At 52.2% G+C, this 16847-nt stretch overlaps 2 protein-coding genes across 5 annotated transcripts; both read left to right on the top strand.

Annotated features, from left to right (window-relative positions):
- Positions 1 to 326: 326 nt before the first annotated feature.
- Positions 327 to 10772, top strand: LOC128276301 (cationic amino acid transporter 3-like). The gene is made up of 3 exons (XM_053014772.1): positions 327 to 618; positions 8311 to 9727; positions 9793 to 10772. Exons 2-3 carry the CDS (start codon positions 8329 to 8331, stop codon positions 10266 to 10268), a joined length of 1875 nt encoding a protein of 624 aa, XP_052870732.1. The 5' UTR covers positions 327 to 618; positions 8311 to 8328; the 3' UTR covers positions 10269 to 10772.
- A 1521-nt stretch (positions 10773 to 12293) lies between these two features.
- On the top strand, positions 12294 to 16636 carry LOC128269516 (cationic amino acid transporter 2-like). 4 transcript variants are annotated; one of them, XM_053007002.1, is made up of 4 exons: positions 12294 to 12482; positions 14440 to 14808; positions 14882 to 15910; positions 15973 to 16636. In XM_053007002.1, exons 2-4 carry the CDS (start codon positions 14445 to 14447, stop codon positions 16365 to 16367), a joined length of 1788 nt encoding a protein of 595 aa, XP_052862962.1. In that variant the 5' UTR covers positions 12294 to 12482; positions 14440 to 14444; the 3' UTR covers positions 16368 to 16636. The 4 variants fall into 4 exon arrangements, with proteins under 4 accessions (XP_052862962.1, XP_052862960.1, XP_052862959.1 ...); XM_053007000.1 differs by having other exon boundaries at positions 12294 to 12493; XM_053006999.1 differs by having other exon boundaries at positions 12294 to 12524.
- Positions 16637 to 16847: the final 211 nt, after the last annotated feature.

Below are 16847 nucleotides of genomic sequence, written 5' to 3'. Positions count from 1 at the left end.
GCGAATGATCGAAACTGCAAGCGGCGATCGTATGCTGCGGCCACTATGTTGTCGATCACGCTGTGCACTTTTTAATGGCCTGCTACACGGTGTATTGTGCGAGCTTTTTCCCCCGCTCCATTGTGTCGCTCGCGATTGTAAAAGGCCGCTCCGTTCCGTTCGTTCGCTCGCTTACTCACTCGGCCCCCACTAGCTCTCCGACTGACTGCGATACTGACCGAAAGATACTGGAGTCGCTACTGGAGAAAAGAGCACAGTCCTACGCCAGACGCCGACCGGTGCGGTTGTAAAGTGTCGCCTTCGCCTCGCCTCGATCGAACGATCTACTCACCATCCGGAGTGTGGGGACCTTAGTAGTGAGCGAGAAACCCGGTCGTATACTAATCATCGTAACGCGTGTAACGCTGGTGCTGTAACGGTGTTGCTGTTGGGGAAAAGCCTTCTTTGATGACAATCGTAGCGCCGGTAGCGATCTAGGAAAAGTGTGTGCGCGTGTGTCTGTGTCAAAGTAGTGTCTTGGTAAAGTAGTCTTGGTAAATTCGCATTGTGGTCCGATCACCGTGAGGCTACAGTTGTTGCCAGACCCCAAAACATCAACGAGCAGAGCCCGAAACCGAGGTAATGGGTAGTAGATTGTGATCGTGAGGAAAATCAAGAAGAAAATAATGACCCTTCGCAGGCGAGGGGCCGCCTTGCTATGTGGTATATGGTCGGAAGATCACGGTCACCGCCGTGTCGTCATCCGTGGGGTCCTAGCAAAAGAGAAAGCTGTTTGAAGTTGGCAAATTTGGATTATCCCAATGATTCGATTCAAACGGTTTGCATCCATTTTGATCTCCGCGGCTTCTACGGCCGGCACGATGGACACCCACTGGCCCACGGTTGGTTTTATGTGACACAAGGCCAACGACGGCAACCAGCTGTGCGGTCGGGGACAACGGCTCTTCCGGTGGCGGACCGCTCGCTAGCCACGTGATCGGACGAGCTTTCGCGAGGGCGGCGAGCGTACTTATTAGTTATTAGTGTCGCGTCGGACGCCCTACGGACGAAGCGGCGGCCCTCGAGATCCGGGCCGCCCGAGCGAAACGTATGGCGTGGAGTGTGGTTAGTAACCTTCTAAAACGTGACACTGAACCCTAGTGGACGGGCGCTTCGGTCTTTGATGGCGCCTGGTCGTGGATGGCGAAATGATTTGATTAGACACACGTTGGCTCATTCAAAACGGGGGAACTACCCCTCGTTTGTGTTTTAATGATGGAGACTTGATGAACGCCAGTGGTTGATCGCTCGCTGGCATAATCACTGAAGAGAGATTCCCCTTCTCCGGACAGTGCCCTGATCGATGGGATTGATTTATCAGTTTGATATGGGGAAAAACGGAACCCTCTCCAATCCTGCACCGATCCAGAGTAACGGACACTTAGCAGTGACCGAGTGCCGCAATATTGCTATCGATTGGACTGACATTGTCAATTTGCTGGAAGGCTAGAAAAAGCAGCTACCACTCGGCTTACGATTCAGTAATTAATTATTATGGATTGTAATGACAACGATTATCAATCTCTGGCGGTAATACAGGGGCAATCCGCAAGGGGGAGTATAGAACATTTGGCAACTCCTCGCGAGCACACCCAATGGGCCATTCAAAGCCCGCCATCCAGAGCACCTGGACGAGGACCCAAACAATCGGATATAGATTTTCAACGGCTGAAACCAGTTTCTGCGTTCCGGGCGACAGAGACCAAAACACACAAAAAAGGGGATTAACGTTGTAATAGGCGGAAAAAACTAGAATAATGCATGCGCTGAGCTCAGCCGTTTGATGATATTTTCAGCCGCCGACTGGCAGAACGTGTACACAAAAATAAACTCGTTCGCCGATCCGGACGCGATCGGAGAGTTGAGGTTTGGCGGTTTTGCTTTCAATTCTCACTTTCGAACGGCCGTCGGTCGGCTGTTGTGTTGTTTTGATGTAGCCAATTCTGTGATCACCACGCCGCGCCACGCCACGCCACGCCACTGTTATGTACGATCACGACCGTAACGGCCCATTCCTCGAGGCACCGGAACACACGAACGTGCCCTCGCGCGGAGTGCATGCTGCTCTGCGTGGTCATCTGTGAGGCTCCCCCGGTTGGCGTGTGGGTTGGCGTTGACACATAAAAAAATCCCCAGAAGACCGGGGTTCTGGCACCGGACGGTGTGAGTCGAATTAACTACGGTGATAAACGAAATTTTGTAACCTTGTGGAGCTTGCTGCATGGGTAGGCTCGACGTGATGATGAGGCGGGATGAGATCATGCGCTGTTCATGAGCTGAAATCCCCGCAGTCTTGGTCCATTTAATGCGATCTTCCTTGCGATGCGATTCCACGAAGATAACGGCCTGCGAGAGTTGCATTTTGAAAGGGTCGAGCCCACAGAAACCAGAGGATACGGATTTTAAGTGTCTCAATAAAAATGCTGATGAAGAAAAGGTTGGCTATAATAGTAAAATGCTTAACTTCTGATCCGGTACGCGGCCGAGCCGTTGAGCGGTCCTTGTTAGAGACCTGGTCGCTGTTGCATCGCTATCTCTGCGGTCAGTAAAGTCAGTAATAGCTTCAAATGGTCCCCACATAAACTTTGTAATGGATTTTAATTTATGTTCTGCCCGAACTGGACATAAAACAGCGATTGGCAGCGAGGGCATCCGTTTTCGTTCGATCATTAGCCACAGGCAGGTACCCCGTAAAATGTCGTACCGGATGGGCACCATCCTCCGTAGGAGGACTTATTTTCCTTTCCATGCCGTCAGGGTTTTATCGTTTTGCCAATGCGCGTAGCCAAAGAGAATGGCAGACGTTCGCGGAAACCATTTTCAACCAATCTTCAGCTCCGGCTGGTGTGTCTGTGTTTTAGAACTGGAGACCAACTGGGGCCTCGGGCTAAACTGGTCGTCCGGGGTCTCTAAAATGGAAATCTAAAAGCTAGACTTTGGGGGTGGTGCCTCAATAATGCGTAGGGATCAGACAACATCAGGCTGACAGAGAGAACCAGTTTAAACCGGATACGGCCTACGCAAGGCCATCGTTCCCCCGGTCGTTCGCCAAAATTCGTTAGCCGATTAGACGATAGACGAGGCTGAGGGGGCTTCTGATGATCACGCTTTTATTTTATTGCATCTGTAATGGAGTTCTCAAACCAGTAATTTGCATACGCACTTTTCGCACGAACATGGTCAACGTTGGGCAGCCTTTTATAAGTATGTCACACACCGCAGCGAGTTATACATCGGGACGAACTGAACTCGACGGTGACTTAAACGGTGCCGCACGTAATCTTAACTCCAGGCACAAGCTAGCGACGGAAAGATGAGCCACGACTTGTTACGAAGACGAGATAATGAGCACTTCGCAAAAAAACAAAACTAAAGTCCTTCAGACGGAGTACGCCTCGGAGACGTCGCATCGTCCTGCGCATCGTTTAAGTGGTTCCGTCCTGGAGGGGGGGAGTTCCGTGCTGTTGACAGCTTTTAAAACTGAAACACGTTTCCAGGCAGGGATAGAAAAATGTTGATTTTTATTACGCGTTGTTGATGAGTTGAACCGTGCGCTAATACGCTATCCTTCGACGGTGCAGTTGCTTGGCGTGGCCCGAGGTCGGGGTTCTTGGCAGCCATTAACCTACTTAAGGTACTCAACAAGAGCGTTATTGCACAATGGGCGCACAGTAAAGGTGCTGTGCCGATAAAAAGTGTGCGGTACCGCGCAAAATGTTGCCCGCCTCGGATCTTATCACCCGGCCGGTGATAGAACCGGTTGAAGCATGGTGGTGCTTTGTGTGTAACCCCCAAATTCCGGTCCATGTGTGTGCACAAGTGGTAGACGTTCTCGGAGCGATGCGGCACACCGAGATGCGAAACGTATCTCTCGTTCGCTCCCAGCTCTTGGTGGAAGATCTTATCAGATAACGCTCCGCCGAGCCGAGCAATTGGTGCCAGTGGGCGCAGCGTGATCTTACTTCGGGAAATTAGAATATAGTTGTGGCCTCCCCTCAAACAACCCTGACCCTCCTCGCTTCTGCCAAATGCGCGGGGCCTGCAATTAATCTATAGAACTTCTATTGGAAGGTTACTCAAGCTGCGCTGCTAAATATAGTAGCGGTGGGTATGGAAAATTGAGCATTTGCATAAATAAGCTAAACGTGTGCATCCTCCAGCTGTCGGATCACTTGTTGCGGTGGCGTTGTCAGTATGACGGACAATGGCCACACCATTCGAGCTGGGAGCTAGACAAACACCTACGCCAGAGCAGTACCTCAAGAATTCTGGTCGCCAGGCACGATTGGATGCGTTGCCCGTAATCGATCGACACCCGAGTGCTCTACTTCCTGCTGGAGTAGCCCAGCCACATGATCAACATTTGGACGGTGGGGCTTTCGCGCTAAGCCCACTCACCTTGACGCAGTGTGATAGTTACTCGAATCACCCACCGGAGGTGCCCGTTGGGACCACTTTAACCTCAACAACTGCCACACGATAGTTTCGCTCCAGAAGCCGATCGAACGATTGGTGGCGATTGTTTAGGGCTTTGTGGCAGTTACAACAGGTAGCAACAATGTGTCTCTATTAGGGGAGCGCCGCACATCTACCGAAAAGAATTAAGTGATAATTGGCCCCACCGCGTCATATGGTGGTCTGAGAGGGTGGACTAACACGGGGGCTTTCTTGTGGCCGCATACTTTTCATGCACGTGAGCTTCCCGGTTCCCCCTAAGCCTGGTCTCGTTCTCAATTACGTCAACTACGCGCGTCGCTCGGTCGCGCGCACATTTTAAACAATTCGAAAGGGTGGTGCGAGCGAGTAGTCCAGGGATTAGGCCAGTCCATTTATCAGGCCCACCCCAGGCACCGGGAGCAGGGCGATAAAAGCGCGGCACCGAAGCGCGTATCTTAAATGGTCATTGTCAAGTGTAAATTCCATTTAATGCCGCCCATGGCGGGGGCCCCAGTAATGGCATTTGCGGTGACGGTGTTTCTCGGAAGATGATGGATGGACGAGGGATTACTTGCTATCAGTCCGTCAGGACGACGAGCCATCGATTGGGTTGTAATTTATTTGGTACTTGGCTCGCCGTGGCTTTATCGTGTGGTTGCGCATTACGATAGGGTTCCCATTGGGCGGAGGGCTGTGCGCTTAATTGTTTAATAAGGGGCTTGCTGATTGTGTGACAGTCGCGTAGATATGAAAGCGCGGGGAGTTTGTTTGAATGAACTCCGCCACGCTCAAGGAGGTACTCTGAGAAGGGCCCAACCCGCGCAGAGCTTTGCAGTTCTTCAAGGTGATCTATCAAGTGTTTGGATTTTAATCTGCCGATTAGTTGACTTTTAAAACATCAAACTTCATTCATTGGAAATTGTAAAGATTTTGTAAAAACTTTGACATTCACGAAATGGGACGAAAGAAGTCACTGTTGGAAATGTTGGCTGATTGGTTCTTCGGCGAAATTGAAGATGGAAACTTGGACCCTTTATAAGGCACACTTCGCACTCCAATGAATTCTCCAGAAACGGTGCGTCCGGTTGACCCAATGTTGATCACCTTGTCCATCGGGATCAGACACCAGCAGACCGGATGACGGCCCCCCGGATGGCCGCAGATTGGCGGACGGAACCTTCACTCAATCAAACCTTGGACCGTCGGTCGTTAACTTTCGGGCAGCCCAAGAAGTCGTAACTGCAATTCGTCGCGCCGCTGCGGTGTGGGCGGACAAAGCAGTTGGGCGATCCTCAGAGGCCAAGTCAGCGACACAGTGGCCCAATCAAGGTAAACGGCGCGACGGTGCGCCGCGAAAGAGTGGAGCAAAACAAAGATGATAGCTCGCGTCAGGGCGTCGAGTTTGTGGGTCGAGTGATAGCAGAGCGGCGAAACTTCACAAACCGCCCCCCCCCGGCCGTGTATCCCCCGGCCGGTTGAAGATCAAGAGTAGGGCCTCACAACGGCGGTTCATTGGCCGTCCTTGCTGGCCTCAAGCCTCAAAGACACACGTTTCTTCACCCGGTCGGGTGGTGCACCGTTCCGAAGGTTGTCACACTTTTACCAGGATTAGCGCTGGGGATTGCGAAACGCAAATCCTACCGCCGTCCATGAGTCCATTGAGTTCGGTTCGGATTCCTATTGATGTCCGTGCATTAGTTGGTCACGGCTGGTCAGTGTAATGCATTCGACAAGATCTCCACCATCGGACGTACGTTACGCAATGCAATTAAAGGCATAAAAGTGTAAGGTTCGGAGGCTGACAAGTAACGATGATTACAGTCGTATGCGCTTCAATGCATGGTGTTGCTTCATCGGGGGCCATCAAAACTAACGTTCCTCGATCGTTCACGATCATTTCGAGCCTCCAAATATAAACAAATTTGACAGCTTAAGCGACACTTTGCCGTACGACGTAATGCGGGTTGTGTAAGCTTGCTGGGTTCGCTGGGATCATTAGGACAGCCGTTTGTGGGCATACCCATGATACACCATCAAACACACAGCAGCAAATTGGGAGCTGTAGTAAGCGTCAATGGACGTCGATTATCGAAGTAGTTCAAGTGAGTCTGAGCTGAGCGGCTGAGTGATCGGAGTGCCATAGGTAATCCCAGTGGTAGTCTGTGAATCAACTGTGAGCAAACAGTTACTTATCTTGGTCTTCGGTTACTGATCATAATCTTCACTTTCAGTTTCATTGTCGGCTTTTTGTTTGCCACCTAACCACGGTGCTAATCAGTCAGTTGATTATATCCTATTTGCGGATAATCAGCTGTGAATGGGGCCCGGCCCTATTTGCACTACAGATTAGTATCTTAGTGCAGGAGGTAGATCTGGTAAAGACCTAGTTATTGTTGCCTACCCTTTATTGCAGGGGTTTCCTACTGGTTTCTGGGTTTCTTGTCTAACGAGGTCAACACTTTTCGGAGCTTTCGGTTTCAGGTTCACGCGAGCGATGATTGAGGAACAGTATTTCCTAGTATTTCGTCCGTCTCCTACCGGTTGTTTCCATTCGAATGTTCCATTGTTCATGAGTTGTCCAGTGTCCTTGAAAGTGTATCGGTCAGTAAAAACACTTGAAAACCAGCTGCACCTTGTTTTGCTAATTGATCATTGCCTTCGATTGATCGATTCGCTTCCGATTGGTACCCATATCAGAGTTACTTCGTCACGATTTTCCAAGATTGAACTCACATAGAGCTCTAGTGTTTTCTTGAGAAGTTTAGACCAAGTTTAACCGATGCTATTGTTACTTCTTTGAGCCATCGGTATAGCATTTATTCTTGGAGGTGGATTCTGGACCTCAAATAACATCCAGAGTCAAAAAGTTGCGGAATGTTGTTAAGACGTTTACCACGACGATTCGAACTGAATTCGATTTTTTACAAGACTCTGCCATTTTTGTTGACTATCTGAAATTGTTTACAAGACCCCCGGAAAAAATGAACCTCGAAACTTGTATTTTTGGAGCCAAATCTAATGCTTTCAGTAAGGCAGGTCTTGGTTGTTGCGGGAACAAGGTCAACCAATCACTCTCGCGTCCCGCGTTGTGTTGTGGTACTAAGACCTTCTGAAGCGCTTGTGCTTCAGCCACACAACCTCATTAGAATGAGTTGACAAAAAATTCGCTCGGCTGGCACGTCGCTAGTTGACTCCAAAGCCCGGTCCGGTTATGTTGTATCGAACTGAGTCTGATCGGCTGAGCTAAATATCCCCACCGCTGCTGGTGTTGCTGCTGCTGCTGAAGGTCACTGCTACTGCCAGTGGGTCTCTCGCCATCCGCTTGCCGTTACTAATCGCTGCTGGGTCGCAGGCCACTCGTCAAACGAGTTACAGACTGTGTCATTACAATGCGCTGCGCCGCGCTGCAGCGAAAGGAAACCTACCAACGACATCCGATTCCGACGTCTAACCGGTTCGACTAGCTGTGTCCCCCTGGGTCGCTTGCCTTCGGGCTTCCGCCCCCACGTTTTCATGGGAAGCAGTCCACTTTGTGGGTGATTTTCCCGAATTTGCATCTGCCGAGATTTTACGCTTTCTAACAAGCCGCGAAAGGTGCTTCTGCCAATTTGGAACGTAACATCGCGATGCGCAATGGACGCGAAGATTTGCAAACGCGTTCCGCGGGTTACGCCATCGTCATTGTGCACCATTTAATAGTAAAATTAAATGCCCAAACCGAGTGTAGCCACCGTTCGCCTTCCGGATTATGCGCTACAGAGTCCGCCACGCGATCGTCCGTCGGCCCGTGACGAATATATTATCATACGTTTAGTTTCACTTTCGTTCCCTCAGCTCAGCAGTCCCGGCGTCATGCGCATGGAAGGTGCGGTCCGACGGTTCTGGACGGCGGTGACGCGGAAGAAACAGAGCGACGACGATGGCAACGAGTCGAAGCTGGCCCGCGTCCTCACGCTGCTCGATCTGACCGGGCTCGGCGTCGGTAGCACCCTCGGGCTCGGCGTGTACGTGTTGGCCGGCTCGGTGGCGCGGGAACAGGCCGGCCCCGCCGTGGTCGTGTCCTTCCTGGTGGCCGCCGTCGCGTCCGCCATCGCCGCGCTGTGCTACGCCGAGTTTGCGGCTCGCGTCCCGAAGGCCGGCTCGGCCTACGTGTACAGCTACGTCAGCATCGGCGAGTTCACCGCGTTCACGATCGGCTGGAATCTGATCCTGGAGTACGTGATCGGTACGTCGAGTGTGGCGCGTGGCATGAGCGGCTATATTGACTCGCTGGTCGACAACAAAATCAGCAATGCGATGCGAGACGCGATGCCGATGAACGTCGACTTCCTGTCGGACTATCCGGACTTTTTCTCGTTCATCGTCGTGCTGATCCTGGCCGGTTTGCTGTCCTACGGCGTGAAGGAGTCGACGATGATGAACAACATCTTCACCGGCGTCAACCTGATCGTGATCGGTGTGGTGCTGGTGGCGGGCGGCATGAACTGTGACCCGGACAACTGGTCCATTCCGCAGGAGGCTATCCCGCCCGGGTACAACGGGGGCGCCGGTGGGTTCGCCCCGTTCGGGTTCGCCGGCATCATGGCCGGGGCGGCCAAGTGCTTCTACGGGTTCGTCGGGTTCGACTGTATCGCCACGACCGGCGAGGAAGCGCAGGACCCGGAGCGCAACATCCCGCTCGCCATCGTTATCTCGCTGATCATCATCTTCCTGGCGTACTTTGGCATCTCGACCGTGCTGACGATGGCGCTCCCATACTATCTGCAGGACCCGGAGGCCCCGTTTCCGCATCTGTTCGAGTCACTCGGCTGGATCGCGATCAAGTGGATCGTCTCGATCGGTGCCATCTTTGCGCTCTGTACCAGCCTGCTCGGTGCGATGTTCCCGCTACCGCGCGTCCTGTACGCGATGTCCTCCGACGGGATCATCTACAAGAAGCTCCAGACGGTTAACCCGAAAACGCAGACTCCCGTGCTGGCCACGATGCTTTCGGGCCTGCTGGCAGCCATAATGGCGGCCCTGTTTAACCTCCAGCAGTTGATCGACATGATGTCGATCGGTACACTACTGGCGTACACGATCGTTGCCGTCAGTGTGCTGGTGTTGCGGTACCAAGCGGAAGAGCTGCTCGGCACGTCCGACGTCAGCGTGACGGTGCCGGATGTCCTGCGGCAGCTCGTGAACGGGGCGCGCCTCAAGGCACCGACCCAGCTGTCGTCCGCCATTGTGAAGATCGGAGTTTGTGTGTTCGGTAAGTTACCCGGGAGCTGCTCCAAGAGATACCCAAGGTCACTAATTCGTCCCACCGTTTTGCAGCTGCGTTCGTGTGCGGGGCGTGCGGAATTCTGGTGCCGGCCGAGGACTACATCAACACCGACTACCCGGGCGTGATCGTCGGCCTGGCGATCCTGGTGGCGGTCCTGCTGGCGCTGTTCGTCGTCATACTGCTACAGCCGACCGACAAGCGGAAGTTGACGTTCAAGGTGCCACTGGTGCCGCTGCTGCCGCTGGTCAGCGTGTTCTTCAACCTGTACCTGATGTTCCAGCTCGACTCCGGCACCTGGATACGGTTCAGCGTTTGGATCGTGATCGGTTACTTCATCTACTTCACGTACGGTATCCGCCACTCGGTCGAGGGTGAACGGTTACTGACGCGGTCCGAGCTGGCGGCCGCCCGGTCAGGGGCCAACGCGAACGGCAACGGCGGCATCGACAACACCGGCTACGATGGGGATGAGAAGAGTGCCTCCAAGTTCCCGGCCGCCACGTACACGATAACGCAGGACTCCTAGAGCCCCCTTCTGTCTCTCTCTCGCTTCCTGCCGCTCTCTCTCTCCGCTGTGGTTCGAGGCGAGGCCATGCAGAGGGAAGCCAGTATTAGTCTCAACCTTAGGGTTAGGAACAGTTAGCCAGAACAAGCAGAACAAACCAGGAAGGGAAGAATCGAGACCGACCCAGATCCCTGGGTCACGGGTGCGTGCCAGCGAGCGGCAGGACCACCACTTACAGTGATTGTGATAATTATTGCATATTAGTGTGTATAAGGTTTACTTACTTACTAGAGATACTACTGATGCGGGACCTCCTGCGCTTAATAATGGGGTGCGTTCCGCGCCGATCTTAACCGCCCGTGTTCCGCCCGTGTGACTCTGCAACCATTTCGAGCTTATCGTTCCACCCACCAGCGGACCAATCCACGGCGATTGTTCCATTTTAATCCCCTCACCGGAGCGTACGAGTCCGGAGACGATAACGACGATTGTGACAAAAACATGGACATGGCCAATAAATCAATCAAAACCGGGTCCCCTCAATCGCTGTAATCAGTTTCGACGTTCGACGTAGTGTCGGTTTCTGGTGTTCGGCCGAAGCGCGAAAGATAACTATTGGCCAACCGTTGGTCTTCGCATTGTTTCGCCGGGTCCCTGGTATCCCCAACAATGGTCGTGCGTTGCGTGCTGAAGTAATTCATCAAACAGGAAACGGACAACCGACGTACCACCGACGGGTTTCGGGAAGAATTGACGTGTCCATTCCGAGCACGTGGTACCGTTGGAAATTATTCAGCTAACGATGACGGAGGCAATTCTTCACAAGATAAACTATTGTTGTGCTGCTGCTCAGAAGATGCTGCAAGAGGCTAGGCGCCGTTATTCCGTTCGCCAGTTATCTCTGAAGTATCCCGCGTGGGTTTGATTCGAGCCAGGTCCGAAAGCTTGTTGATTGGAGCGTATCAGCAAGTTACATTTGACACCGAACATTCATTGAGAAATAGACAAAGGGACCAGTCGTTCCTGTTCCCTTAGTGTGTTTGCCGCCTCAGAAAACCGAATTTTTTCGGGTCTACCGAATGCCTAAGAAGTAGCGCAGCATGCGATTGGTCGAGAAGAAAAGCGCGAGTAGCGTTTTCCCTGAAGCTTCCGCCGGAAACTGATTTTCTTTCGTGCAGTGCTTCGAGTCTTACCTTATTTTCCTCCCTCATGACTTTCGCATATTTGACGCAAATCGGACAATTGAAAGCATCTTAAAAAAAGTTATGAAATTCACGTAAAAAACGTCGCTTACTTTTTTCCCCAGCCATAATAATATAAATAATGTTCAGAAGAATATAAAGTCCATGTTCCAATGGCAATGGCCAAATTTTAAGTACGACTAACCTTCTTACCTTTATTCGCACGATCATGCACAATTTTCTCATGTATTTTCCCGAGTTGAAAAGACGTTCTGGTTTTATTTTACTCTTGATTTATTTAATGCATTTTTAAAGTTATTTTCATTTGACGAATATTGAATTTGCGCGAAGGACCGTTGCGTTGTAGTGTCGGCTTATGTAGAATAAGATCAAGGATAACGTTCCATTCTGCCGCTTAATTTCACTCTTCATCTCCATTTAAAACAGAATTAACTACGTGCTAACAAATGTACTGTAATTCACACTTGTCCACAGTTTGACTGGGTTGCGCCTACCGTAAGGCAATGTGCCAAGCTCGCTACTTCCGTTTGCGATTTAATCATCGCAAAACGAGATGGACGTCATCACTGAGAAATCCCGCCGCCCGTCGTTGTGTCCCTGTCGGTCGGTCCGGCCCGATAAATAATTTCTTGCCAACCACTTGCGCCGCCAAAGTGTACGTGACAGGACGCCGTCGACCGGGGAAAACATAAACAGGTTGGACTACGGTCGCCCGCGCACCGTTTCCCGTGGGTGTATTCGTGACGGAAGGAACCACTTTTTAATTAATACCGTTACAATCAGCTATGGTAACGGTACTTATTTTCTGGTTCCGCTCTGAAAATAGTCTCAGTTTGATCGAGAGTGTCGGATGATACGCGAACGGCCCCGGCTCGGCCAGGTATTGTCTTTGGCCGTCGTCCTCCGCCATCGATCGTCCGTGTGGATACAGTTCCCCGATTTTTTCTTTCCGCCAAGTTCTTCCGAGAAATCTGAGTGCGATCAGCGCGAACGGAGTGTCTTAAGTGTACAGTGTCCTATTCGTCGAAGAACGGTACTTAAACGGTTCGTGTAGTTCGCCCGTAAAGCGTCACAGGTGGATACGACACATTGGAGTCATTTAATTTCAACCTCAAGGATCTAGCTCACAACAGGATTATAGGATACAAAAAGTAAAGAACCGTACCGACGGCCCGGGAAGCCTTCTGGTACATTCCGTCCGTCGCGTATTGCTTTCCGGAGCACCATAGTTGAAGCCGTTTTCGAGTCGCATTGATTACATAAAAGGGGGCGCTACATAATGGAACCTTATTCACCGTGTGTTGCTGGGCTTTTCCGTCGAACCGTGAATACTTTTGGCACCGCAATTCATTCGTTTCGTCGCACACGCGCGCCGTGTGCATGTGCAATGGAGACGCATGGTGTCGCGTGCGACTGACAGCACGACTGACAGCATGCCAAGCCGAGCTGGCTGGATCAGTGGCGGATGCGTTCTTCGTGCGAATTTTTCGCTAACGATGCAATCGAAGGATGCGACCGACTTTAGAACCTTCATCCCCGGTCTCTCTGTCTCTCTCTCTGTCACTGTGTGGGTCGACGGGCAGTGTGTCTATAAATCTATAAATAGAGCAATTATTTACAACCACGCGTCATGACCACGCGATCAGCGTGATTTTTGTCACACGTTTACCGCGTTGCATGGTTGCTGGTTGCAAAATATTTCTAGGTCAATGGCCGTGAGGGAAACAATAAAAAACAAAAAACGGATGAACGAATTTAAAATATAGCAACAAGAAGGAAGACATGGCGGTGACATGGCTCCTTGTGTCGGTGCACGCGAAGCTAGGTGTGGTCACGAAAGAGGGTTCAAATGAATGCGACGCACAGGACGAGATCGGGGTTCAGGATCGAACCGGTTCCGCTACACACAGGCGGGTGCGTGCGTGTGAGGTGAGAAACCTAGTTAGTGAGTGGCGCCAGCGATGTTTACACCGCCTGAAGTGTCTGAAATCGGAACGCGCGCACAAGAAGCAGAATAGAACACCACAACCACGAGCCGCGAGCTAGATCGTCCAACAAAGACGACGCCACTGTCATCGGGACGGAACCTATAAATCGAAATCTCTCTGTGCCTGGCCCGTCTTGAGTGATTGATCGTGAATGATATTGTTATTTATTCGCTCCATTTCTGGGAACGAGCTCACCATTCCTGTGCAGACTTTGAGTGCTCGTGTGCGCCGTGAACACGTGCGCCCCCAGCAAGTGCCTGCCAGAAGGGCGATGGTGCCAAAATCGTTAAAAACTTGCACCAATTGGTCTACTGTTGGCAGTTTTTACACCGGCCCATCGGTTGCCACCGGCAATAATGATGGATTGATGTGTGACCATCGGACCGTAGCGGGCCGTGGCACTTTGAACAATCGCGTGCTCGTATTTTTAGGAGTCCTGTTGGGTTTGAAATAAAAACGGAAAAGTTTGAAGTAAATAACTAAATTGTGTGGCGTGAAATATAGAATGTAGGTTCATGGTAAAAGATCCCTGGGTATATAACTTCAAACAATCACATCATTCAAACCAATGATGAAAAGTACTTCGACAGTTTATTGACGGTCGAACAATACTGTAGCCAGTCAGAATCGCGCTGACGAAACCGGTCTGCAGGCCATCGGTCAAGCCAAAAGGTGGTCAAATCGAGACACAGTAATTTATCTTTCTTAATCTTGGATAGCTTTTTCGCACATTTTGGTCCATTAAATCAATCAAATATTATTTCAAACCAAAAAAATATGATATTTGTTGTTGGTAACAGTTCCCAAGCCAAACCGTGACTAAACAAAAGTCTAGTCAATCGGAGATTGTGAAGGCTTAAGGTCTGTTCACTACCAAGCCGAAGCACAAGCACAGCTTCAGCAGAAGAGGAACCCAAACATTTTTGGCAGAGAGATAGAGTGCCCAAAAGCGATTTGTTGCGAACCTAACCATTTCTGGACTGCTGCCATTACACGTTCCAGGTGACATGGGCCGGATGGAGAGCTTCTGGCAGGCGGTGAGCCGTAAAAAACCGAACGACGACGACGGTAGCCACTCGAAGCTGGCCCGCGTCCTAACGCTGCTCGACCTGACGGGGCTTGGCGTCGGTAGCACCCTCGGGTTGGGCGCCTATGTCCTGGCCGGTTCGGTAGCGTACGAACAGGCCGGCCCGGGGGTCGTTATCTCGTTCGTCATCGCCGCCCTAGCGGCCGCCATTGCCGGGCTGTGTTATGCCGAGTTCGCGTCACGTGTACCGAAGGCCGGGTCGGCGTACATCTACACCTACATCACGATAGGAGAGTTTGCGGCCTTCACGATCGGCTGGAACCTAATGCTCGAGTACATTATCGGTGAGTGTAAAGCTGGAACCGGAACCGGCGCTTGGTGTTTAATGCTCTTGCCGATGGTCAACCCCCTTCACAGGTACGGCCAGTGTGGCCCGTGGACTGAGCGGCTACATCGATGCGCTGATTGATCATCGAATGGGGAACGCACTCAGGGAGGTGGTGGAGATCAAGGTCAGCTTTCTGGCCCGGTACCCGGACGTGTTTTCGTTCGTGGTCGTCCTGTTCATCACCGCACTGCTGGCGTACGGCGTCAAGGAGTCGACGCTACTGAACAACCTATTCACCGGTGTCAACCTGATCGTGATCGCGGTCGTGCTGGTGTCGGTCGGCATTAAGGCCGATCCGGCCAACTGGGCCATCCGACCGGATGACCCCAGCATACCGGATGGGGTGAGGGTCGGTGCCGGCGGTTTCCTCCCGTACGGGATGGCCGGTGTGATGGCCGGAGCGGCCAAGTGCTTCTACGGGTACGTCGGGTTCGACTGCATTGCCACGACCGGCGAGGAGGCCCAGAACCCATCGCGCAACATTCCGCTCGCCATCATCGGTTCGCTGCTGGTCATCTTCCTGTCCTACTTCGGCGTGGCCACCGTTCTCACGATGGCCCTGCCGTACTTCCTGCAGGACCCGGTTGCACCGTTCCCGCGGCTGTTCGACTGTCTCGGCTGGCAGGAGATCAAGTGGATCGTATCGATCGGGGCGATCTTTTCGCTTTGCACCAACTCGCTAGGCGCGATGTTTCCGCTACCGCGCGTCCTGTACGCGATGTCCTCCGACGGGATGCTGTTCAAGCAGCTGCGGAATGTTCACCCGAAAACGAAAACACCGCTGCTGGCCACCATTCTGTCGGGTTTGTTCTCCGGCACGATGGCCCTCTTGTTCGATCTGCACCAGTTGATCGACATGATGTCGATCGGCACGTTGCTGGCGTATACGATCGTTGCCGTCAGTGTGCTGGTGTTGCGGTACGAGCAGAACACCAACTTCATCGCCAGCACGCAAACTAAATCGACGGCCGTGGCCAGGCAACTGTTCAATCTGACCTGCCTGACCGCACCGAGCAGTCTTTCGTCGAGCATCGTCAAGGTGGCGGTGCTCGTTTACGGTGCGTAACGGGGTGGCTACACGGCTGGCTGGTGCATCATTCGTATCGGTTCTCTTCCACAGCCATCACCATCTGCGGTATCAGTTCGATCCTGGTGCACGGGCAGGAGCACCTGAACGAGTACAGTCCCGTGTTCTGCACGCTGCTCACGGTGCTGACCCTCGTGGCCCTCCTGCTGACGCTCATCATCTCCTGCCAGCCGACGGAGCCCCGTTCGCTCACATTCCGGGTGCCGTGCGTTCCGTTCCTGCCGCTGCTCAGCATCCTCGTCAACGTGTACCTGATGTTTCAGCTGGACGCGGCCACCTGGGTGCGGTTCATGATCTGGCTGCTGTTCGGCTTCCTCATCTACTTCTCCTACGGCATCCGGCACTCGGTGCTGGGTTCCGGCAGCCAAACGCTGTCCGAGAGCCAGCTGGAGAATCCGTTCGCCACATTCGGTACCATTAAGGTGTAAGGTCCGTCGCACGGGTCGAACCGAGAGTACGGTCATTCCGTTCGCGATCGCCGTCAACGGAGTCGCTGAGTGTGCTGGGAGTGCCTTCAGTAGTTTTGCTAAAATGTTTGCGTAGGTTAGTGGACTAGGACTAGGACTTTGTGATCGATGCGTTACGCGTCCGTCAGTCAGTCACACTCAGGTAGTGAGCTGCAGCGGCAGATTTTGTCCCTAAACTGTGTGGTAAACGGGGCTCGTAACGACACAATAAACACATTTATTTACAAACATCCGATCATCGATCGGTACGGTGTGTTTGAGTTTCAACTGTCAAAATGGACGGCGGAGTAAACATTGTATACTGGTAGAGGTATTTCTGGACCGTTTCAAACCGGCGATCTTCCCTTTAGCACTGCACTGACTCCCCCAACGGCAATCAATTAACTAGGTCAGCAGCACGATCCGCAGTGCGTCGAACGGTTCAAGTGCGAGCGTCCCAAC

The sequence above is a fragment of the Anopheles cruzii genome, chromosome 2 (genome assembly GCF_943734635.1).
Source record: "Anopheles cruzii chromosome 2, idAnoCruzAS_RS32_06, whole genome shotgun sequence".
In the NCBI taxonomy this organism is placed as follows: domain Eukaryota; kingdom Metazoa; phylum Arthropoda; class Insecta; order Diptera; family Culicidae; genus Anopheles; species Anopheles cruzii.
This window is presented reverse-complemented; position numbering and strand designations above follow the sequence as displayed.